The 26,366-nt window shown below is 44.4% G+C and overlaps 1 protein-coding gene across 9 annotated transcripts in view; it reads right to left on the bottom strand.

Annotated features, from left to right (window-relative positions):
- The window catches only part of ITPR2 (inositol 1,4,5-trisphosphate receptor type 2), a 364,184-nt gene extending 340,696 nt beyond the window's left edge, over positions 1 to 23,488 (bottom strand). For 3 of the 9 annotated variants that reach the window (XR_013394523.1, XM_077935645.1, XM_077935651.1), the window contains exon 1: positions 22,542 to 23,271. Coding sequence is in view for 6 of the 9 variants with exons in the window: in XM_077935645.1 (XP_077791771.1) it covers positions 22,542 to 22,633 (92 nt within the window). In the remaining 3 variants the exon portion in view is untranslated. Of the gene's footprint in view, positions 1 to 22,541 lie in introns of all 9 variants that reach the window. The other 6 variants (XM_077935643.1, XM_077935644.1, XM_077935650.1 and 3 more) reach the window with 4 other exon arrangements.
- Between the last annotated feature and the right edge of the window lie 2,878 nt (positions 23,489 to 26,366).

Below are 26,366 nucleotides of genomic sequence, written 5' to 3'. Positions count from 1 at the left end.
ACTAAAACTGCCTTGGTCACGCAGGTCGATGATCTCTGGCAGGCTAGGGACAAGGGTGAAAGCTGTTTCCTAGTTCTGCTGGATCTCAGCGGCCTTTGATATCATCAACCATAACATCCTTCTGGACCGTCTAAAGGAGCTGGGGGCACTGTTATACAGTGGTTCCCTTCCTTCCTCCTGCACCATGTCCAGAAAGTGGTGTTGGGGGATGAGTTTTCAGACCCCTGGGCTCTCACTTGTGGGGTGCCTCTATATGAGGCCACTGGGAGAGATCATCAGGGCTGGGTGTTCTTCAGTGTTCATGCGGATGATACCCAGCTCTACCTCTCTTCTAAATCGGAACCAGTGAAGGTGGTGAATGTCCTGTGTGAGTGGCTGGAGGTGGTTGGAGGATAGATGACAGGTAACAGATTGAGGTTAAATCCTAACAAGACAGAAGTACTGATTTGGAGGGAGAGGGGGCGGGCAGCTGTGGAGGACTCCCTGGTCCTGAATGGGGTAACTGTGCCCCTGAAGGACCAGGTGTGCAGCCTGGGAGTCATTTTGGACTCACAGCTGTCCATGGAGGAGCAGGTCAATTCTGTGTCCAGGGCATCTGTCTGCCACCTCCATCTGGTACGCAGGCTGAGACCCTACCTGCCCGCAAACTGTCTCGCTAGAGTGGTGCATGCTCTGGTTATCTCCTGCTCAGACTACTGCAATGCACTCTACGTGGGGCTACCTTTGAAGGTGACCCAGAAACTACAACTAATTTAGAATGCGGCAGCTAGACTGGTGACTGGGAGCGGCCGCCAAGACTACATAACACCAGTCCTGAAACACGTACATTGACTCCCAGTACGTTTCTGAGCACAATTCAAAGTGTTGGTGCTGACCTTTAAAGCCCTAAATGGCATCAGCCCAGTATACCTGAAGGAGCGTCTCCACCCCCATCGTTCTGCCCGGACACTGAGGACAATGAACTCTGCATTTCAGCTGTTATCTAACAAGAGTTGTAAATATAACAACAGTCACTCTACAACATCTAGCAATTCTCAAAAGGGAAGTTAAAGTAACAATAAGAATAAACAGTTAACATGAAGTCAGTTGTCATGAGAAACTATTTGCATGTTAAGAAAGGGAAAATTTAGTAAACGGTGGAGACATTCATGCAGCGAGATCTATTCGTTTATAGAAACACTCCCAAAGGAAGTTACATGAATCCTTTCATCTATGACTTTTATAAGCACATTGGAGAAAGCATAATTAAGGTAGATTCACTACCAGTGAACAACTCTCTGAAAGCCTGAACACTTGAACAATCAACAAAACTTTTCCACTTCCTAGCAAGCATAATGTCATTTTGGCAAATCTCTCTGAAATTTAAACCGGCAATTTATAACCTGCAGCTTGTAAATGAGTAGTGCTCTGGGGTGTCCTAATCGTTCCCTAGAGAAACACCCCTGGTTTCCGCATGAATAGGTTATTGTATTTTAGTGTTCTGTTGGAAGCCACCCAGAGTGGCTGGGGAAACCCAGCCAGATGGGTGGGGTATAAATTATTATTATTATTATTATTATTATTATTATTATTATTATTATTGACACTCTCCCCTTATTACTCTAGGTCACAGACAGATTACAGAACTACTACATGGGGTTCATGTTCTGAGGACTTTTCCAGGGGGTGAGGTTTTCCCATGGAGTGGGCAGTGCTTAGTAAACAATCCAGATAGCATTCTTCTAGCACAGGGGTCCTCAATCTAGCCCGCTAATTGCCAGAACCTGCCACTGTCTACAATATCCTGAAAAGTGAGGAGCGGCGGCAGTGGTGGCGGCGGCTAGTTCCAGCAGGCATGCGGCAGGTCCCAGCTGCTCCTACAAATTGCAGAAGCACATGGCTCTGCAGAGTCCGCAGGTGGCGTGCAAGTTGGCTTCGGCGGTGATGGCGAAGACGCTGCACTTTGTCAAGATTCAGAACGTGCCTTGCTTCCACGAGCTGCCCTGAACGAGCAGCTGGTGCTGGTGTGCAGCTGCTGGGCTCCGCTGCTCGTGCTGGGGCTGGCCCAGGACCGCGTGCACTTCGAGACGGTGGAGACCACAGAGCCCAGCATGCTGCACAGGATTTATTTTTGACAGACAAGTGGGCCGAAGAGGAGAGGCAGCAGCACCACCACCACCAAGTTGTGCTGCTGCACAAGACCCAGGAGAAGCTGGAGGCAGGGACCTGCAGCAACAGTAGCAGCAGCCTCAAGGGAACCATGCTCTTCAATCTGGGTAAGCGTGGGAAACTCGGGCTGGGCGGGAAAGAAGCGCGCGGATCTGCAGTGTGGGGAGTTGGGGCGACAAAGGGGTCATGGCTAGCACCCCCACCCCATGTTGATTAAAATCGTTCTTCATTTTAAATATTGTATTTTCCCCTGTTTTTTATGCACTACAAATAAAATATGTGCAGTGTGCACAGGAATTTGTTCATATTTTTTTCAAACTACAGTGGTGCCCCGCAAGACGAATGCCTCGCAAGACGGAAAACCCGCTAGACTAAAGGCTTTTCCGTCGCGGAGGCGCTTCGCAAGACGAAGTTCCCTATGGGCTTGCTTCGCAAGACGAAAACGTCTTGCGAGTCTCGCCATTCCCCCCCCCCCCCGCTTTCCCCCCCTTTTTCAAAGCGGCTGAGCTGTTAATAGCCTTTTAACAGCTTAGCTGCCAAGCCGCTAATAGCGCTAAATCGCTAATAGCGCTAATCCGCTTAGCCGCTAATGGGGTTGCTTCGCAAGACGAAAAAACCGCTGGAAGAAAAGAATCACGGAACGGATTCTTTTCGTCTTGCGAGGCACCACTGTATAATCCGGTCCCCAACAGTATCTGAGGGACAGTGAACCAGCCCCCTGTTTAAAAAGTTTGAGGACCCCTGCTCTAGCATACAGTGGTACCTCGCAAGACGAATGCCTCGCAAGACAAAAAAACTCGCTAGATGAAAGGGTTTTTTGTTTTTTGAGCTGCTTCGCAAGACGATTTTCCCTATGGGCTTGCTTCGCAAGACGGAAATGTCTTGCAAGTTTGTTTCCTTTTTCTTAACACCGTTAATACAGTTGCGACTTGACTTCGAGGAGCAACTCATAGAACGCGGTGTGGTAGCCTTTTTTGAGGTTTTTAAAGACTTTGGTGATTTTTGAAGCTTTTCCAAAACTTTCCCGACACCGTGCTTCGCAAGACGAAAAAAATCGCAAGAAGACAAAACTCGCGGAACGAATTAATTTCGTCTTGCGAGGCACCACTGTACGTGCTGAAGGGGAAATGGAAGTTGCCAGAAATCAAAACTACATTTTGGAATTAGCGAGAAAATTTTCACCCATTTACATCCTCGAGAAAACACCTCCCACAGGAACCTGCTTCTGCACTGCTTTTCACAACTGAGGTTCTGCTTTATGTTCTGCCATTTTCAGAGATGCACTTGGTGGAAAGTGGGTCTTTGCAAGGGGAAGGTTTCAATCTGCAGATGGGTGAAAGTACCTTTAAAAAAACTTTATTGAGAAGACTGTGTTGCAAGTTTCAACCCAACCCAATTTGCTGGCTGCATATTATTGCAGACTCTCTAGGGGGTCTTCCTCTTCCTCTTCTCTGTTCCCAATTAACTTCCATCTCCAGGACTCATAGGTTGGAGGAAGTGCAGAGGAAGAAAAAGTACTGCGCTGGGCTCAAGTGGAAGTTATGCATGAACATGAGTACCTGGTGCGAGATGTAAGGAGATGCAAAAGTGAGCAGAGCACATGAATTTGATTTGAACTGATTTTATAATGAATTGATTTTAGAATGCTGTATTATTTTACTGTTGCTAGCCACTCTGAACCTGGCTTCAGCTGGGGAGGGCAAGATATAAATAAAATTATTATTATTATTATTATTATTATTATTATTATTATTATTATTATGAGCAGCAGCAAGAGCTAAGCCTTGCTATCTCTGCTTCCCGTAGCAAAACCTGGATGGCCATATTTTATTCTTGAGCGAGTCCGAAGAGGTGAAAACAAAAATTGACCAAGGAAGAATGGAGTGCTGAGAGGCAAGGTATGATATGGTGCTGACCAATACTAAACTACCAACTGCCCACTAAGTGGACCCATACAAAGGAGTGAGTATTCAGGGATAATGTCAGCTCAAAAGTGTGTTGTGGGGACTGGGCTGTGTAATAGCTGATGGGAGCAGAAAGTCCAAACAGCTTCCAGCTGACATCGGGTACTGGTTCTTCATCTCTCTGGCCTAAAAAGCAAAGCCATGAACGGCTGGCAGTGGAACAAGTAAGTTGTCACTAGGCCAAACTCTTAACATGAACGTTTTCAGTGTTTCTTAAGGAATTAGTACCCAGTACAAGTCTTGCAAAGGGACCTGGAATGCAGAAACAGGATGGAAAACAAGAGCTAGAAGGTAATGTGCTGGGAAAGCTTTGTATTTCAGTTAGTTTATTATAAGGTTTCCTTTCATTGTGTTCAGAGAAAATCCTCATTTCCCCCATTTCATTCACTGCTTAAACCTCACAGAAAGCCAGCCAATGCTATGGGTTCACTTAGGCAAAGAGGAGGCAACACTGTGGGAAGCCTATTCCCAAAGAGAAGCAGAATTTGTTTGGGTTTATACTGAGACCCAAATGCCCCTTCCAGGACCTTCTTATTCCCCAGCCCATTCATCATGGAAAGCACAACACAGCTGGCATCCAAGGTAGGTCATGGTTGCTGTCATTTCTCTCCCCCCCCCCACCCAACACACACACATACCACACCACAGCAACCACCTCTTTTGCTCGTCTGTCCCCACAAAGAGTGCCTTTTTCCTCCATCTTCCTCCTGCCTGCTGCATCCTCCCTACTGTTCTCACTTCTGCTCCCACCATCGTCTCCAATCTGGGGCCATTCTCGCCCATCAATGGCATATTTAAAAAATGGTCAAACTTAAGGCATCAAGGTGGCAGCTGAGAGTACTTGTGCCACTGCCATTGTTTTGGTGGTTTCGTTCTTGTGGTTTGCTTTATATTCTGTGGTTTATATTATACAGTAGAACCTCAGCTTACGGTTACCCTCAGGTAATGTAAACTTCGGGTTGTGAAAGCAGCAAACCCGGAAGTATTTTTCTGGGTTTCGCTGCTCGTGCATGCACAGAACAGGCACCTCTGGTTGCTGAAACCTCAGGATCCAGCTGGAGCTCTGGAACAGATCCCATCCACAACCAGAGGTACCACTGTAGTGATTGCAATATGTGTGTTTTAATGCTATTGTGATTATTGTGAGCTGTTTTGAGCTCAGCATTTGCTGTTAGAAAAGCGGAATACAAATACTGTATTTAATCAACTCAATGCAACTCCCACCATTTACCTTCAAGCCAGGAAAGGCTTCCCATCTTACATTAATGTGTCAGGCTGATGTTAAAAGCATGTTCTTTTAAAATGCAAATTTTCCATCAGCTCCATGCAGGGCTGTTTTCAGCCAGAACTCACTGGAACTCAGTTTTGGCCCCTCTCAGGTGGGCACCATTGCCATTATAAGAAAACAAGGGAGACATTTATGGTGAGTTCCAGCACTTCTATTTCTAGAAAAATAGCACTGACTCCATGTATGGAATAAGTTTAATGGAGCAGGATTATCCATATATTGTTAGGCATGTTTCAGTAACAGCTACTGATAGGAACCGCGGAAAATTGGAGATGCCATGTTGGTTAAGATTTGTTTGAGTCTAAAGGTGATGGGCTGAGAAGGAAGGGTGTGATTTGAGGAGGAAAGGGAGGGGCCAAAGGGACCAGGGACCGAGTCCTGTGCCCAAGGGCCCCCAGAAAACTGGAAACAGCCCAGGCATTATCTAGTGGCTTTGTGAATTAGCATAATGACTTCCAGTTAGCATATAGGGGAAAGCTGTAAATAAAACTTATTGCAAAAATCAGTAAATTGCCTCAGGTTACAACCGCTGTGGGGGACGCAGGTGGCGCTGTGGGTAAAAGCCTCAGCACCTAGGGCTTGCCGATCGAAAGGTCAGCGGTTCGAATCCCCGCGGCGGGGTGCGCTCCCGTCGTTCGGACCCAGCGCCTGCCAACCTAGCAGTTCGAAAGCACCTCCGGGTGCAAGTAGATAAATAGGGACTGCTTACTGGCGGGAAGGTAGACAGCGTTTCCGTGTGCGGCTCTGGCTCGCCAGAGCAGCGATGTCACGCTGGCCACGTGACCCGGAAGTGTCTCCGGACAGCGCTGACCCCCGGCCTCTTGAGTGAGATGGGCGCACAACCCCAGAGTCTGTCAAGACTAGCCCGTACGGGCAGGGGTACCTTTACCTTTACCTTACAACCGCTGTAATGTCATGTGGTAGCAGAAATGCTCCTGGCACTGCTGATGTACCTATAACTAATGTCAAATATTAGGTCCATGGGCAAGCCCCAGGGCTGTTCTCGTTCCTACAGGGTGTACTCCTACTTGAGCTCAACTCCTACTGGGCCTGTGACACTACTTTGAAGTGTCAGCCTGCCACCTTGAGAGCACCACAATCCCCCTCTTGTTCATGCACTCAAAAAACAACAACCCAAGTCATGCTGAGCGATTTATTCCATGCAGCTAAAGCCACCCCGCCCCATGCTGCCTGCTGAAAACACCTCTCCAAGTTTTATTGCATAATAGCAATACCCTAAAGCAGGGGTCTGCAACCTTTAAGACAAAAAGAGCCACTTGGACCCGTTTCCGAGGAAAAAAACCTGGGAGCCGCAAAACCATTGCGACATTTAAAACAAATATATCTCCGGAGCCGCGATCTGACAGCGGGCGGGAAGGTGACGGGACGGTGCGTGACTAACGCATGCACCGCCCCCATGTGACGTCACAGCCAGTACAGTGCCCACCACAGTGGGGAGTGTCGGGGCGCACAATGCGCCTCCTCCCCTCGCTAGTATCCGCCCCAGAGCCACGGCAAAGGTGTAAAAGAGCCACATGCGGCTCCGGAGCCGTGGGTTGCAGACCCCTGCCCTAAAGCAACTCAGCTATCTTCTGTGACATACCATACTTTTCTGTCTATAAGGCGCCCCCATGTATAAGACAACACCCACTTCTTAGCATGATTTTTAAAGGAAAAAAATAGTCTTATACATGGAAAAGTACGGTAGTACTTATTACGCAAACACTTTCTTTTGCCAGAGGAAGAAATGCATTGTTTTGCATTGGTTTTCTTATGCTACCATGAAAACCAGGAACTTGGTTGCTATGTGAGCCTTAATCGAGAGCTGTGCCCCACTAGGCAGCAGTGATATGGCATGGAAAAATTTCCACTTTTAGAAAGACATTGTTTCATGACATTAATTACGAACATTATTAATGACTACAATACAAGTCAAACAGAGCAACTGAAATTATTACACTTGGCTTAACCATAGTTTAGCATTAGAAGACAAGGCAAAGTGGGACTTGTAGGGTCCCTTGTCCTCTGATACAGCCACAAGGAGAAGTTCATTTTGCTTCCATTTTAGGTTAATCACAGATTTCTTAACATCAAGTCCTGACAAACTGGTTAATCTTTGCTAGTTGAAAATAAATCAACCTACAACCATATTTAAGAAACTATAATATTTCAACCAGCCATGAATAAAATTAACCACAATTTAGGGTTCAGGCACAATCCCAAATTTGGTGGTCTAAAATGGAGACAGAAGCTTCTGATCGCCTCATGGCTATGCTAGAGAAGAAGAGAGGGTAACGTGTGCAAGTCCAAGGTTCACAAAAGATTGTCCCTGCAAAACTAACCCATGGTATAGCTCTGCTTGCAAATCAGGCCATCGCTATTCAAATCTAAAATAAATAACTGAACTATTTCCCAGGTGATGATCCCAAAGAAGCACATAATATATGAACAACTCTTCAAGCATGCTAAAATTAGTATGAGGAGCCTTTTCGGTGTTTTCATTTTCTTCTTAAAATCTAAATAAAGTAAGGGAAGTGTATGCTATTGAGTGGTTGTGTCTTAAAATATTCACAAGTATTCCAGCAAAAATAAATTTCAAGCAAAGCTTTGAATTTGTTTGAATATGACACTTAACTACACAGGCAGTACAATCTTAAACCCCAGATCTGCAGGCTTGGTCGGGAAAGAGGAGTCCCATCAGTGGGGCACAGAGTCGCATTGCTGAGACTCTCCACTACTGGTGAAAACTGTTCTATGGGTGTAGATCTGCCCCCAGAGATGCTTCCACTGGCAGAAGCTGGCTTTAGGACACAAAATGGGACATTCTGCTGGCAAGGCTTCCAAGAATCAGCAGGATCCAAAGTATTCCCCTCCCAATGGCTCAAATATTGAATTGATGGACTTCCTGTTTTCGGCAGTGGGAAATGGCGGACTCCCACACGATCGGACTCCAGCCGTTTCCATAATTCAGGGCTGATATGGGGGTAATTAGCCCTGGCAGCCTCCCCAGGGCAGTGGAGGACTGTCTCGATGACCCGCGGTTTGCCCCACGGCAGGGGCACTGGGTCACGGCGCAAGGGACGGACTGACTCTCCTGCAATGCCACCCCATAGCTGGACACATCTGTTTGGGAAAATATAAAGATTTGAAAAACAGACAGACATGCTCTGAACTGACGAAGCTGGGGGGAAACCTGCTGTAAACCTGGTGTAAAAGATTGAACTTCAAAGAGATCCTCACTCCCCACCTCCACTCCATTTAGGCCTGTGCTGGATTTGATCTGTATTTACTTTCTACACAAACTAATATTTTCCACATATTTCCACTCAACAGCATTTTCCTATTGGAAAAACTTTTCAGAGTTTCTGCACAGCAAGTAGAATTAATATGACGTACGTGCTTTGTTTTGTTGCCTAAATGTAAATCAAATAAACACACTGAATCAATAGCCATTAATTTTGGGCAGCAGGAAATAATTGTGGAAAATGTTTCAAAAATTTCCAGGAAACCCACATCATTACCACTCAGCTGCGTTTCCAATCCTCCTGCCCCTGTCTCTGATCCGGTGCCTTTTAAAGAGCAACCTGATATGGAGAAATAAATCAGGTGACTTTTTCTTGGCATGGAGATACAGTGGTACCTCGGGTTACAGACACTTCAGGTTACAGACTCTGCTAACCCAGAAATAATACCTTGGGTTAAGAACTTTGCTTCAGGAAGAGAACAGAAATCGCATAGTGGCAGCGGGAGGCCTCACTAGCTAAAGTGGTACCTCAGGTTAAGAACAGTTTCTGGTTAAGAGCGGACCTCCAGAACGAATTAAGTTCTTAACCTGAGGTACCACTGTACACCACAATTCTGGTACCCCTTGGCCACTGCTGCTGGAGGTGGTCAAGCTAAAGGAGAGGTCGCTTGGCTGGGTAACGGAGGCCTCCACTGCAACCAAGAAAAGCAAGGGTGACTGAAAAGTTACCTCCAACAGTGTTCTGGCTGGCAATGGCTAGTGAAGGGCCCCAAAACAGCGGAACATAGGGGTGGGCAGAGCTGGCTGGCCGTGGTTCTTCTGGATCTGGTCATTTTACCAGATAGGAACCCAATCCAGGCCCCTTAGCTACCCCAGATGACTGTGATGGACAGCAGACTCAGAACAGAGTCTGGTGATGTAGTACCTCAGAACTCCACCAGAGAGCTAGTGGCGGGGGGCGGGGGGAGTGGAGCCAGTACTTTGGAAGGTAAAATAAAAGGAGCATTGTCTGAGAGAGTGTTCAGACAGGGAGATGGTTAAGTAGTGGGGTGGGAGAGCTGAAAATAATGCCAATACATTTCACATCTGGCAACCAATGCTCTAGCTCCGTTTGAGCAGAAATTTGATATGCTTTCTAACCAAATATCAGTTATTTCTAAAACAGCAAATAATGCACACAATCTTGCTCTAACCAACCAGTCTGAGATCCAGCTCTTACAAATGACTGAAGATTTTTAGTTATGAAGCTGGAGGAACAATCAGACGGGAAAGGTGGGGGGGGGGGGAATCATCTAAGAAGCCTACTAGAGATCCAGGAAGTGGGGATGTGGTTCAGTTCATTATTGACTGGATACTCTCCCTGAATTTAAACATACCACTGTCCCCCAATGACACAGAAAGAGCTGACTGGGTTCCAGGAGGCGAAAGCAGAAAGGGGGAAACCCTGAGAGATCTAGGAATTCACTTTGAACATTATAGGCTCATTCATTTTTCAAAGCACTACTGAAGCTTAGAAACCTAAGATACAGCAAAGCCACCATTGAAATATTCCAGGGCATCAGCCAAGCCACACTGGGATGGCGGAGGGCTCTTCGACCTGATACATCAGCTCTAAAAGAAGCAGACATAGTCCAGCACAAACCAGAACCTGGGTGATAACTAGCAGGCTGACAACATTCTCAAAGAGCTCCAGCTCCAAGACTCTCCTCAACGCCTCTCCCCAGTTCAAGCACACAAGAGTACCCTTTCAGCCTGGACAACCAAAAAAGGCATAAAGAAATAAGACAACTCTGAACAGAAGAAAGAAATTGTTTTGCTTCCTTATGCATGAAAAGGATCTGGACTCCACTCTAACAAGCATAACATAATAATTACAACTGCATATCAATACTTATCCAAATTGTTATCCTAAATTATCTAAAGTACCGTATTTTTCGCTCCATAAGACGCACCAGACCATAAGACGCACCTAGTTTTTGGAGGAGGAAAACAAGAAAAAAAATATTCTGAATCTCAGAAGCCAGAACAGCAAGAGGGATCGCTGCGCAACGAAAGCAGCAACCCCTCTTGCTGTTCTGGCTTCTGGGATAGCTGCACAGCCTGCATTCGCTCCATAAGACGCACACACATTTCCCCTTACTTTATAGGAGGGGGAAAGTGAGTCTTATAGAGCAAAAAATACGGTAACTTTCTGTTACTTTACAAGTGTGGTTAAAATCCTGAAAATGTGTTAACCTGCTTGCAGTGGTTTCATAAATAAATTATAAATTTTCCCCATTCTTTTTTAAGGTTCTTGTCTTCTTGATTTCTGAGCTTCCCAGTTAATTTTGCCATTTTGGCATAGTCCATCATCTTGATTTGCCATTCTTCTCTGGTCAGGATTGTCTCTTCTTTCCATCTCTGGGCTAGTAGTATCCGTGCAGCTGTTGTCACATACATAAACAAAATTTCTGGTCTTTTGGAATCTTGGTACCTATAACTCCTAATAAGAAAGCTTTTGGTTTATTAACAAAAATTATTTTAAACATTTTTTTCATTTCATTATATATCATCTCCCAGAATTTTTTTATTACACGTCCACCAAAACTGATAAAAGGTACCTTCTTTTTCTTTACATTTCCAGCATATTTGTGCTCGTTCTATACATTTTTGCTAAGTTAACAGAGGTCAAATACCACCAGTACATCATTTTCATATAGTTTTCTTTCAATGAACAACATGCCGTAAATTTCAAATCTGTTTTCCATAGCCTCTCCCAGTCTATCATTTGTATATTATGTCCCAAGTATTTCGCCCAGTGTATCATCACTGATTTAACCAGTTCATCTTTTGTATGCCATTCCAGGAGCAAATTATACATTTTCAACAATAATTTTGTATTATTTTCTAAGACATCTTTCTGAAATCTTGATAACTCATAACTAAAACCTTTCTGTCTTAGAAATATCATTTAATTGATGAAACTGTGACCAATTTGTTACCAGTTCTCTTATCTTTAAAGTCTTTTAATTTTACCTGATTTTCTACTTCGGTTAACAGCTCTCTATATGTCCACCATTTAGCCCTCATATTCACTTTTTTCAAAGATATTGCTTCTAATGGGGAAAGCCACTACAGTGGTACCTCAGGTTACATACGCTTCAGGTTACATACTCCGCTAACCCAGAAATAGTGCTTCAGGTTAAGAAATTTGCTTCAGGTTGAGAACAGAAATCGTGCTCTAGCGGCGCGGCAGCAGCAGGAGGACCCATTAGCTAAAGTGGTGCTTCAGGTTAAGAACAGTTTCAGGTTAAGTACAGACCTCCAGAACGAATTAAGTACTTAACCCGAGGTACCACTGTAAATCAATGTCATGCATAGACCTAATATTAATACCAAATTCATCAGGTGGTGAATGCAGAAATTGGGTCTATAACAGTCTCTAATCATGCATTAGTCTCTGTTAACTTAAACTTTGGTGCACATCCCCCCAGGAACCAGAAATGATACTTTGCAGTGTGTAAAGAATGCTTAGCTAAATCTATGGATCTTTACTTTAAAGCAGGGGTCCTCAAACTAAGGTCCGCAGGCTGGATCCAGCCCACCAGAGTCCCCAATCCGGCCCGCCAATTGCCAGAACCCGCCACTGTCTACAATATTCTGAAAAGCAAGGAGCGGCGGTAGCAGTGGTGTCTGTGGCAGTGGCGGCCACTCGCTTCCATGCTGCTCCTCACTTTTCAGGATATTGTAGATCATGTTTACTTTTGCAAAACATTTATTTAGAATAAGGGCACACCTACACCACACATCTAAACTTATTTAATGAACAGGTAGACCCTAGTGAACAGTGAGAACTGCAGATCTATAAACTGTTGTAAATGACTGTAAAACTGGTGTAAAACAGTAATCACCATAAATGATTATGGTGTAGAAATCCCATGAAAGGCAGAACGGCTGCAGAACTGTTTGTGCATGTCTTCTTTAGAGTAGATTTCTCAGTTTGGCTGAATTTTTTCACAAGTTTATACTGTTTAAATCCATTAAAACCCACGTGGTTTAAGGAGCGTAACTGTCCAGAGAATAAAAGCCACTACTATGTGTTTTATTACAGATAAATTGGAATTTCAAAAGCAAACCACATACCAAACTGGATGGAGCTGCTTTGTTCCAGAGTACATCAACAAACCTTTCATGATTCAGACAATCCATGAGACACATCTACTGACTGCCTCATGAGCGTGTATGTTTGCTTTGGATTTAATACACATCATGGAAACTATTATAAAGCTTTCCATTGGCTTTCAGAGAGAATTACAGTAGGACACAAACAATGTAAATGCCGTTCCTCTTTTCGGGAGTCTCTGGTAAAAAAAAAATGCTGTCAGAATTTGGGAGAGATAAGTAATGTCTTCTCAAAACAAATAAAAGTGTTCACCAACAAAATTAATTCTCTAGAAGCACAGTGGTACCTTGGGTTACATACGCTTCAGGTTACATATGCTTCAGGTTACAGACTCCGCTAACCCAGAAATAGTGCTTCAGGTTAAGAACTTTGCTTCAGGATAAGAACAGAAACAGGGCTCCAGTGGCACGGCGGCAGCAGGAGACCCCATTAGCTAAAGTAGTGCTTCAGGTTAAGAACCGTTTCAGGTTAAGAACGGACCTCCGGAACGAATTAAGTACTTAATCCGAGGTACCGCTGTAGTTACGGTAAATCTCTGAGTGAGACAAACACATCGTTATAAATAGGGCACATGAATGTAAATACATGTACATGGGCACAAACTGCACCCTTCCAATAACCCAGTTTGCTTGGGTTGCAGCTCTGGTTCATAAAGTACAACCAGATCTCCTGTAAGAACAAAAACGCCACTCAAATTCTTAGCTTTCATAAATATGTAAAATGTGGAAGCAACAAGGCCTCCTATTCTCCATAGTGCAAGAAAAAGGTTGTTAATATACTTTAGAAGTATCCCTCTTTTTCTCTCTAGAGTTCGAAGAATATGCTATACAGTATATCTTTATCATCAAAGTTGCACTCATTAAGCTTTCATATGCTACAAAGCCTTCAAGTAAAGATGTTGTCAGGGGTTCAGGGAGAGAGGCACAGATGAGGGAGGAGACTGAGAGCGAGGGGGAAGAATCCCGGAACGAGGAGGAGGAGGATGACAATGACTTGAGGGTTTCCATGAGTCTTTCAAGTGAATCAGAGGATTCCCAAAAGGGGGCGCCCCTGGTCAGGCCAAGGGGAGTCACAGGGGGGACTCGTCAGGAGCAGGGGAGCAGCAGGGAAACCCCGAGTGGGAGTTGGAGATCGGGGCCGGCTTCCCCGCCGGAACGGAGTGAAGAGGGTGGAGTTCCCAGTGTGACAGGCGAAGCAGAGCAGGAAGCAGAGAGGGGAAGGAGATCGGGGCAAGACGTCCTGCCGGAAGGGGCGGAGAGTAGTACAGAGAGTAGTGTAACTGTCAAGAGGAAGGTCAGAGGTAGCGAACGCGCGCCAAGTTCAAATGTGGAGGCGCACGGAAATGCGGAGAGCCCGGAGGAGGAGCCTGGTCCCAAAGCACGGAGGAGGGGGGAGCAGGCGTCTGGGGACTCAGCGTCAGGGGAATCCAGGAGGGGAGGAACCCAGGGGGGCAGAAAGACCCTGCAGAAAAGGAAGGACAGGAAGAGGTGGTCCAGCGCAAGCCTCTTAAACTGGTGTAGAGGCAGGACTGATTCAGAGGGGACTTCAGCGGTCTAAGCGTAACAGACGTGGGGCTGCGCGCCTCGGCTGTGGAGCAAACAATGTACTTCAATAAAGACTTTTGTAAATAAAGTGGACTTGGCGTTGGTCTCTTGTGAGCTGGGACCTGAGGCGGCCCTGACAGATGTGTTCAAAAGAATGTCTCTTGCATTACAGTGGTACCTGTGGTTACGTACTTAATTCGTCCTGGAGGTCTGTACTTAACCTGAAACTGTTCTTAACCTAAAGCATCACTTTAACTAATGGGGCCTCCTGCTGCTGCCGCGCCACCAGAGCACGATTTCTGTTCTCATCCTGAAGCAAAGTTCTTAACCCAAGGTAATATTTCTGGGTTAGCGGAGTCTGCAACGTGAAGCGTACGTAACCTGAGGTACCACTGTATACCCTTATGTAAAGATAGGAAGCCATCACCAAACACATTTATGAAGTGCCCGAGTAGTGTTTTCAGGCCCATTGAAATCACAATTTAAAGGCTAAACAAACATACAATTTGACAAGCATAGCAGAGCGGTGCTTAAGAAGTTAACAATTATAATAATGAGTGCCAAATCAATAAGGCATGATCAAGCTATCTACCCACTGGTTTCAAATCAATGGGCTTTAACACAATCCTTTACATATCTACTGATAAGTAAGTTCCATTGATCTCTCAGTTCTGTGCATATGTTTGCAGCCTAAATTTGCTGCATTGTACCCAAAGTCTAAACATATTTAGTCTTCATCAAGAAGAGAACAATATGGAATGCCCAAAGTCCAATCCTTCTGGATATCAGCGCTGCAGGAAATTCCCAAAATAACAAAACAAGTAATAGAAGCAACTCCAGAACTAGCCCTATTAAATATCTTCCACAAGTAAGCCACACCGCAATCAACTAAATACAGCCAACCAATCTTGGAAATGCTAACCTCTCACAATATCAATAAAATAAATAAATATACAAACAGAAAACCTACCCATGTGATGCTGACACAACCCCCCCTACATTAAGAATATGTAGAATGAAAGAACAACATCCCCATCTCTCTCCCACACTCCCGTTTTCCCCAACTGCAAGATGTCTATGACAAAAAATGTCTCTCACCAAACATAGATGAACTGTGAAAAAGAATATGAATTGAAAGTAGAGACAATATATGTACCATTCCTTGTTTACCTGTTTGCTCTGTAATAAATAATAATAATAATAATAATAATAATAATAATAATAATAATAATAATAATAAAGTGATAAAACACCAAACATTAAAAACTTCCCTAAACAGGGCTGCCTTCTAAAAGTCAGATAGTTGTTTATTTCCTTGACATATGGAGGGAGGGCAGGCGCCACTGAGAAGGCCCTCTGTCTGGTTCCCTGTAACCTCACTTCTTGCAGCGAGGGAACCACCAGAAGGCCCTCAGAGCTGGACTTTAGTGAACAATGGGGGTGCAGATGCTCCTTCAGATATACAGGGCCGAGGCCATTTAGGGCTTTAAAGGTCAACACCAACACTTGTACATGTACTGGAAGCCAATGTAGGTCTTTCAGGACTGGTGTTATATGGTCTCAGCGGCCACTCCCAGTCACCAGTCTACCTGCCCCAGCTCCCAGCTCCTCTAGACGGTCCAGAAGGATGTCATGGTTGATGATATCAAAGGCCGCTGAGAGATCCAGCAGAACTAGGAAACAGCTTTCACTCTTGTCCCTAGCCCGCCAGAGATCATCAACCAGCACGACCAAGGCAGTTTTAGTCCCATGATGATGAGGCCTGAATCCTGATTGGAAGGGATCCAAATGGTCCGCATCCTCCAGGCATGCTTGGAGTTGTTCAGCAACCACCTGCTCAATCACCTTGCCCAAGAATGGAAGATTTGAGACTGACTGAGCAATAGTTGGGCATATCGGCCGGGTCAAGAGATGTTTTTTAAAGAAGCAGTTTAATGACTGCCTCTTTCAGCGGGGCTGGGGAGACTCTCTAACAGAGGGAAGCATTCACCACATCACAGAGCCCATCGCCCAGCCCTTCCCGGCTTGCTCTTATTAGCCAGGATGGGCAAGGATCAAGGGGAAAGGTGGTTGGTTTCACTTGTCCAAGCAACCTGTCTACATCCTTGAAGGTAAAAGATTGAAATTGATCCTATGCAACTAGACTAGACAGGACTCTGGCACTCTCCTGCCACGGCCCTGCTCCCACGGTGGAGTCTACCTCTTTCCGAATCTGAGCGACTTTATCTGCAGAAAACTTTGCAAAATCGTTGCAGGAGATCTTGGGGGCCTTATCAGGCCCTTATGGTACAGGTGGTTCCATTAAATTACGAACCACCTGAAAGAGTCTCCTGCTGCTGTTTTCTGCAAATGGAATAGAGGCAGTAAAGAAGGTTTTCTTCGCCATCGCTATTGCCACTTGGTAGGCTCGACGTTGAGCTCTAACCTGTGTCTGGTCTGATTCAGAATTAGTTTTCCACCACCAGCACTCTAGCCGTCTCAATGATTGTTTCATTGCCCTCAGCTCTGGGGAAAACCATGGGGCTGTCTGAGCTCCATGCAATCGGAGAGTGCGCTTCGGAGCCGGATATTCGATAGCCCTAGTTAACGCCACATTCCAGCGGGCCACCAGGGAAAGGCCATCAACGTGGGAGAAAACTTCCCCAGCATTCTCTGGAAACCATTTGGATCCATTAAGTGGTGGGGGCAGACCATCTGAATCAGTCCCACCTCCCTGCAGAGAAGAAGGGTCGCAGAGAAGTCCAGTTGCACCAGGAAGTAACACAAACATCCCAGTTAAAAACTAAGAGGAGGAGGAGGAGGAGGAGGAGGAGGAGGAGGAGAAGAAGAAGAAGAAGAAGAAGAAGAAGAAGAAGAAGAAGAAGAAGACGACGACAACATGCATGGTGACCAATGTACTCAATTCTTCAAGGGACCTTAAATAAAGAAAATAGTAGTTATTTTTTTAAAAAATAATATATGTTAATTTTGAAAGAACTACATTTGAAGATTTGTAAATACAGTTTCACCTTGTAAGAGTCTGAAAACCAAATACCAGACTTCCGGGTTAGCGCCATCGGCAATGGCGGAGTTCCTCTAACCGGGAGGAACCCGCTCCATGAAAATCGGGTCTTGCCGCCGCGGCAAAGGCGGAGACCCTTTAAAAATCCCAGGCGGAGGAAGCCTGGGAACGTGGGATTCGGCTGACACCAGGAGCGCCTCCCCTACTCGCAGGGAAACCCTTTCTTGGGGATCCGAAGCAACGTGGGGTGAGCAGCGCGGTGTTTTGAATCGACCGTTACTTTTACGGAGTGAAGCCGCACAGCCGTTGCCGGAGAGCGCTGACTTTTTCCTGTGGACAATTGGACTCTAAAACAAGTACCCGTGAGTAGAAACGGAAAATTGGATTAAAGAAACATTTTAATTTGGCACCGAAGCGGGAAGGCTCAAAACAGGAAGTCCGCCTTCCGCTTTTGTAAATAGACTGAAGCAAAAACCTTGCAAGCTAAAGTCTGGAAAGTCGTATATAAAGGTCTAAATTTCCTTCATTTATAACCACCAAAACCCCCCTTGGAAGCAGGAGAAAAGGGGGGGGGGACTTTGACTGTTCAAGCCTGCAGGAGAGAGAGTAAAGAAAGATAAATTTCCACCGTCTCAAACCTGGGAACGGGGTGCCAGAGACAGAAATTTTTGGGGAAGTTCATTGACTGTGAATGGAACATCTTTGACAGATAGCTAAAAAAGAGAAACAAATTGATTCTAATGTTGCCTTTTGCATTCAAAAGAAACAAAATATTTGAAAATGAAAGTAATTTTCTTTTGTTGGACCTGCTTTTAAAAGATGGATACAAATAGAAATTGTCTCCTCTAGAGGGAGCTTGTTAAATTGTTACTGGAGTCGATCTGGGGATTTCACAGCTGGGAGATTAGGATCGTGGGACCAGACTCTGACCTTGAGTAAAAAATGTGTTTAGAAGTAGTTTTGGTGCTTGCTTTTTGCAAGACAAGCACTTTGTTGGAGCAGATGCATGAGAAGATGGATTTGATGACTGTTGCAGTTAAAAACTTTGGACAAACGGTGAATACCCATATAGAAACCATTCAGGAACCAACTCAGGAACCTGTTTTGACAGGGCAAGTGCAAGTGCAGAAGATAATGGAGGAGGTTGCTGTTGAACCTCAAGTAACACAAATGGAGAGACCCGAGGCCCTGCAGGAGCATAAGCCGCCGTTCTTGAAGATTGAATCTGGAGTGGGCCGGGGGGGGTCTGGAGTTGTGGGGGCTCTTAATTTCGGAGGGACTTTGAAATATGCTTTTAAATATTTTCTGGACTACACTGCTGACTGTGGGGAGTGGGACTGTGGGGAATGGGCTGATCTGCTGAGGGGAGATGGAGATAATTTTGGGCTGGAGTCTCCTCGAGACCTACTCCTCAATGAGAAAGGAAAGAAATTAAGAAAGAGATTAAGAAATTAAGAAATTAAGAAAATTAACAAAAGACAAGGAAAAGTGCAGGTATAAACAAGAAGAAGATCTGCAGAAGGGACATGGAAAAGACTTAAGAGCCTTGGACATAAGACTACCAGGTTGATGGACTAGATGGAATGGACAGTAAGGACTGACACAACCCGAGACCAGGAAAAAGAGACGTTGGGTGAAGATTGGAAGAAAGTTTTTTAAAAAAAATTATTTTGGGAATTAGTGCAAAATTAACAAATATTAGGGAAAATGTTGGAATGAAACTATTTGGCTTTAGTAGAAATGATATAAGGAGTTATGTATAAATAAGTATTAAGTTTTAAGCTTTAAGGTATTTTATGGTAAGATAAGGTTAAAATAAATCAAGGCAAATTGAATGACAGAATATAGTGAAAGATGGAAAGGACTTGCTGAGTTAATTAATAGGTTAGATTGTTAAGATAAATTACCCAACAAAAATTGAGAAAGATGGAAAGAATTTGCTGAAACAATTAATTAAACTAGAACACAAAAAGGGAGGTATGAGGAGGCCGATGAAACAAGCAAATGAAAGATAAAGATATGGAATATTGGATGTGTGTTTTTTTGCTGTATTGTTGTATTGGTTTTTATGTACTTTCCCCCTTTTTTACGTATTGTAATGTATGTTTTGTTAATTTTTTTTTGCTGTTTTCTTTTTTTTCTTTTCTCTTTTTTCTGTAATCTTTAAACTTTTAATAAATATCATTTTAAAAAAAATGAAAACCAAATACCAAACTCATTTAAATACATGGCTAGAAACATGAAATCCAATCTTATGCATTAACTTGAGAATTATCTATGCTGATGTGCAATAGGACTTGCTCCATAGGATTGCAACATTACACTGTCTTGTTTTTAACGGGACAAACTTACGGTAAGTATCACCTACAGTCATTTCAGGATGCTTTGTACATAACACAATCAGAACATTATTTCTAGCAAAAAGAATTTGTTTTGGAGGCAAGTCAATACTACTCTTCTTTAAAATACATTCCACCTCAGGGACATGACTAAGAAAGTCACAAGGCAGCAGAGAGCATAACATGTAAATATTCAACACATGGATAGAACCATAAATCTGACAATCTTTAGTTTAATTTTGGGACACAATCACTTTCAGATTACTGATTTCAGACTCCCCACAATAAGGGTTACAGCCAGACTAGTTTCCCCCGCCCCATCAACTGAAAGTTGGTGACTGGGAGACAAAACTCTAGGAAGCAGTAAGGTTAAGTTGCAATTATTTATATTATATTATATTATATTATATTATATTATATTATATTATATTATATTATATTATATTATATTATATTATTATATTATATTATATTATATTATATTATATTATATTATATTATATTATATTATATTATATTTATTCATTCATTCATTTCCCGCCCATCTGGCTGAGTTTCCCCAGCCACTCTGGGCGGCTACTGCCACTGCAGTCATTAACTGAGATCATGCAATAAAACTGAACAACAGCCATATTGAGTCATACCAAAGACTCTTTATCCCAGTAATGTCTTCACACAGGGCCCAGCCAGATGCCTATGGAGAACCCACAAGCAGACAGGACCACAACAGCAGTCTCCTGCTCCGCAGCAATTGGTATTCATGAAGAGTAGCCACTGGAAGCATTACATGCCATCAACTTGCCTAATCTCATTTTAAAGGTTTCCAAGCTGGCAACCATCACTACATCTTGTGATACTGTACCTCATAGCTTAACTATGATGTGCTGTATGAAGTAGTACCTCCTTTTGTCTGTCCTAGACTGCACAAATTCGGACTGCAAATCAGTTTTAAATGTCCCCCATTCAAACCTATAGAGAACTAACACATTAGGGGAAAGGGTAAGTTATAAACCTTCCTGACATCTAGTTTTCTATGTGAATAAAGTCTTTTTTGTGTGTGTACAGGGAAGCATTCAACAATAGCCCCCTTGAAATTCCAAGTGATACAGGCCAGGAACATCTGTTTGTGGAGACTATCTGCATCAACCTATTCAGAAACAGATACAAAAATGAGAACAGAAATGTGACATAAAACCTGGAAACCAATGCAAGTTAACACTGTGGAAACCTGGAGGCTTGTCAACTATAATATTCAATGAAGTACAATTATTCAGCCCACATTCCCTTGGATAAATTGTGGTAGTCACTGTTCACTATACCTATGAAGTATACCACTAAGTTTGAAGTAGTTCTTACATCAACAGTGGCATAATGACTATCTTTTTGTTTTTACGGACCAGGTTTATGCCATGGTAACTATTATCAGGCAGATTGATTGAAAAGCTTATCGTAAAAGCAGCTATTGCAGAGAGGAGCCGTTGTTTTAGTAATCGCATGAAAGCAGAAACCTCAGCAGGAAGTGCTGTTTACGCAATAAGCCCCCTGCTTGAAAACGGGCACCTCAGTTGACTCGGGTGAATAAACTGCACGTCCATAAACTTTTAACATCCATGAGAACAGGCTCCTGGTCATGCTTAAATGGCTTATTGTTTAAAGAACTGAGCAGAGGGTTACTTTAAAAGAAAAAAGTGTATCTCCCATCATGGGAAGACATACACATGGAGCAAAGTCATCACAATGCTATGGTCAGTGATCATGCACATGTGAACTGACTATGCAAAGAAAAATCTGCAGTTCCCTTAGTTTGCAGCAGCTAAAATAAGATCTTTCAAAACCTATAAAAAAACAATGAGACCAATTTCTCCCCACACTTTTATTTTTTATTATTATTATTATTTTCCTTTGATACCAAAATATATTTTCACATATGATACTGAAGACACTTTTGTGCTTCTCCTGGGCTATTTGGGTACACATATGAACACTGTGAATGTGGGATAAACAAACTGAAAAGGACGTTTTAAAATCAAATGCACATTCTAGCTAATGCAGCTTATTAGATTCAAATAGGTAATGTACGGAATGCAACAAAAAAAGGTATCAGCATTTACTTACAACAGTAAGTAAATAGCTTAGCCATCAGTACTGCAGCAGCAGCGGGAAAATAAGAAATGACAGTCTCGTGCGTGTTTACTGGGAAGTAAGCAGCGAAGCTTACTTCCGGCAAGCATTCATAGGCTCAAGTGTACAAGGGTAAGCGCTTTAATCTCACTGATCCCTGGCAAAATTGAGCACATTGCTTAAGGCTGCGATCCTATGTAACCCACTTCACTTAGAGGTAAGTCTCACTGAACTCAACAGGGCAGACGTGGACAAAACTGCACTGCAACCCCTTTCCCACGGATACAAATGCGTCTTAAAATTGCTGTTTCTTTTGGCTAGATCGCCGCCGCTCTCACTTTCAGCTGGGCCAGCGCGCGGTTACGGCTGCACGCAGCGAAGTTGCCCGACGTTTAAGAGACCCGGCTTCTTAAAATAATTTCCTACATTTTTTTCTCTTCCTCTCTTTACGCCGCGCAATAGCAGAAGCTTCAGTGCTAGGGTTGCGGCCGCTGCCCATTCCTCTCCAGCTGTTGCTTCCTGTGCCTTACAACTTTGGTGTCCTTTTTCTCTCAAAGTCAAAGAAGGCTGAACAGCGGTAGCTCCCCAGGAAATCGAAAGTAAACAAGGACTGCAAGAAGCGCACAGGGAAGGTCTTCTAAAAGCAAGGCGCTGGTAACCAAAGGCGCGCGCACCCGCACCCGCGCATCCCTCCGCCGAGGCGGGATCCTCCCGTTCACACAATCCTTACCCCAGAGTGCTGATGAAGCCGTTCACCGAGCCCTCGGCGTAGAGGGAGACGATATCCCCGATGTACAGAAAGCTAGACATTTTGTCAGACATCTTGTCTCATCTTCGACGAGTTCTTCGACGCGTTTTCTTGCCTACCAAAACTCCCTTTATTTAAAAAAATACCTTGCAAAAAAGGGTTCGGGCAAACCAGCGGGGCGGTCAATGTGCAAATGAGTTCTTCGCCCACCCAGCCAGCCACGAACAGCGCCAGCTGGTGGCGATCCGTGCCTCCAAGATGTTGCAGCTCGGGGCGGGGGGAACCCCAGACCCAGCAGCCCCTTAACTCCTGGGGTTGCTCCTGGGCTGCCACTTTCCACAAAAGGCTCCCTCTTTTTGCGCCTTTTTGCGCTTATCTCCAAAAGCGCAGGAAACGTGGTCCCTGCTACAGCAGTTGCAGCCTTGCTCGTCAGACCCTCCTCTTCCTTCTCCTTTTCGCCTCTTCGTTTAACTCCTTGTCTTCTTTTAACTCTTTTAATCCACGCTTCTTCCTGCGCCTCTTCTTCCTGCACCTTACCACCGCTTCTCTTCTCCTCTTGTCAGCCCTGCTCCAGCGCCCTGATTTCTCCAGGTTTTTCTGCCTAAACTGAAACTCTTGCAAAAAATAAAGAAATAAAAAACCCCAAGAGCTGGTTCCTATTGAGTCAGCTGAGGATAGGCTCTCGGCGTCGTCCCAACCAATCGCAAGAGCCGACTGCGCTGTGGGGCGGAGCTCAGGGAAGGTAAAAGAGGAGGGGGGAGCGGAATGCCCCAAGGTGTGTTCTCTGCTGAGCAATCTCTGCCTGTGCTGTTCAAAGAAATGTGGAGAAGTGATTCATGCCGTGCTACCTTACTTATAACTTATAACCAGCTGTATTTTCAGAGGAAGGACGCCTCAGTGCGGTCTGCATATGTGCTGTCAGGAAGATTTTGGGCATCACATGGCAGGACATAGTCAGATGAGCTCTCCCAAGCTCACATTCCCAGCATGGTTGCACTTTTGTGTCAGCGACCTCTATGCTGGCTTGGTCATGTACACAGAGCGGCAGATGGCAGGATCCCCAGGGATGTGCTTTGTGGGGAGCTGGCTTCAGACACCAAACCTGTTGACAGACCAACTCTGTGATACAAAGATGTCTGCAATTGTGACATGAAAGTTGGCGACATTAACCCTACAGGTTGTGTATCCACACCAGTGACTACAGAATAACTACTGAGAGGAGTACAGAGAGAAGAAACACCATGGTACATCTCTAACAGCAAATCTGGACGCCTTCATCTGCCCCAGCTGCAATAAAACATGTCTATCCCTTATTGGTCTCTATAGCTACAACAGGAATTGTCATTCTCCAGTGGTATGACTTTACCCCTGATGGCGCACTCTTCCATTGTGTCTTGAAACAGACGGATGCCAACAAGGTCTGCTTTTTTCAGCTGTCCAGGAATACAGATGCAAATTTGTCATATTGTGACAAATTTCAGAGGAGAGGTCTCAGTCTATTGCAGTAAAATCAACAAGGAATCCTGGGGCACCTTTATTCTATGGTAGAATAAGCTTTCCTGAGCTAGAGTCTGCTTCAGCATCACATGCATCATCTGTCTTCAAGGAGCAGGGCCACTTCAAGACATTCTGCTGCCTGAGGCACAGGGCAAGATGACACACCCACACCGCTGCCCCATTTGAAGCACAGAAGCTGGATCTTACTTTAACACAGGCTATGAGACAGCTACTCCACCATACCTGAGGGCAGCTGACTACTTTAGGGGATGTGGGGCAGGCTGTATGGCACACAAGACCTGTTGGACCACGTCAATAGTCCATCTAGTCCAGCATCCTGTTCTCACAGTGGCCAACCAGATGCCTGCTGAAATTCTGCAAGCTGGACCCAAGGACAACACCAATCTTTCCTGCTGCAGTTTCCAGCAACTGGTATTCAGAAGCATACCAATTACTTTTGCTGTATTCAGTTATAGGGACGTGGGTGGCACTGTGGTCTAAACCACTAAGCCTCTTGGGCTTAAAGTCAGCAGTTCAAATCCACACGATGGTGGTGAGCTCCTGTCACTTCGTCCCAGCTTCTGTCAACCTAGCAGTTCGAAAGCCCACCAGCACAAGTAGATAAATAGGTACCACTGCAGTGAGAAAGTAAACTGCATTTCTGTGTGCCAGAAGTGGCTTAGTTATGCTGGCCACATGACCTGGAAAACTGTCTGTGGACAAAGACTGGCTTCTTCTGCCTGAAAAGTGAGACAAGCACCACACCCCATAGTTGCCTTTAACTGTACTTAACCATCCAAGGGTCCTTTACCTTTACCACTCAGTTATGGAGACAGAACATAGCCATCATATCCTTATCCTCCATGAATTTTTCTAATCCTTTTAATGCATCCAACTGGTGGCCATCAATGCTTCCTGTGGCAGCAGGTTCCATCGCTTAACTCTGTGCTACGTGGAGAAGTACTTTCTTTTGTCTGTCCTGAATTTTCCATTGCTCAGTTTCATTGAATATCCATGAGTTATATAGAAGAGGTAGAAATGCTATCCACTTTCTCCATATCACTTTCACCATAGCATAATGTTATAGTCTTTTATCACTAAATTTGTTGTTGTTGTTGTTTAGTCATTTAGTTGTGTCTGACTCTTCATGACTGAAATATACTCTGAGTCGAGTGTGGATTTCATGTTCTTTATTCAGCTCATAGTAGCGAGGAAAGGAAGTTCCCCCATAATGTCTGCTTTATATACATTATTTACAAAATGAGCCGCACGTGATTGGCTAATTCCGGGATTCTCCTTTAGGGCAATCAGGTTGCGGATTCACTTCCACCTGGAGCTGGATTGGGCGGTGCCTGTGGACCAATCAGACTGCTGCATTCTGGATCCTATTGTTCTAGGACCAATCAGAATACTGCATTCTGAATCCTATTGTTCTAGGACCAATCAGACTACTGCATTCTGAATCCTATTGTTCTAGGACCAATCAGACTGCTGCATTTTCAATCCTATTCATAACAGTGACCCATGGACCAGAGCACACCAGGCACTCAGAGCTTCTCTGAGTTATTCAAGCCTCTTCGCCACAACAAGGCAATCACTAAATTAAAAAGCCCCAAATGCTATAACTTATCTTCACAGGGGAGTTATAAAGGCATACAAAGCTTCAGCAGCAGCTCGATACTTGGGCCTGATTTGCCCAAGGCAGCTCCCACCCTTTGCTTAATGGTACAGCCGACAGTTAAGGAACCACAACACTCTTTGCTGTTATTCCTCAGTGGATCAGCAAACAAATGAGGGAAATGTGTAAAGAAAGCAATGCATGATTTTTTAAAGTCAGCTATTTTTTAAAAACAAAATGTTCATTTTAAGATGATTGCTTCCCACCTGTTATCAAGGAAATCAGGGCAGTGACCATGGTTTTTCTCCCTGCCTCTTTTATCCTCACAACAATTCTGTAAGGTAGGTTAGGCTAAGATATAGTGACTGCTCCCAGCTAATCCAGTGAGCTTCATAGCTGAAGGGCCATTTTCCTAGTTCAACATGCTAAACACTACACAAAGGGTGCTCCCCTGCAGGCCATTTTGACAGCTCGCAGAGCCACATACCTGTCAATCAACTGACTCCAGTCTTTCCTTTATTCTTTTTCAGACAAGCTTGAACTCAATGCAGGCTGCAGAGGAAGATTCCTGCTGGAACACAGGTTTGCTCTCAGCACCAATCAGCAAGCCCCTGCTTTTGGCAGGGATCAGCTGCACTAGGGATTTTTCAGTTGGAAGCTCCCTAGTGCAGTTGATACCAAAAAGAATTATT

The sequence above is a fragment of the Podarcis muralis genome, chromosome 10, assembly GCF_964188315.1.
Source record: "Podarcis muralis chromosome 10, rPodMur119.hap1.1, whole genome shotgun sequence".
NCBI classification, from domain to species: domain Eukaryota; kingdom Metazoa; phylum Chordata; class Lepidosauria; order Squamata; family Lacertidae; genus Podarcis; species Podarcis muralis.
Note: the sequence above shows the minus strand (reverse complement) of the source record. Positions and strands in the feature narration are given on the sequence as shown.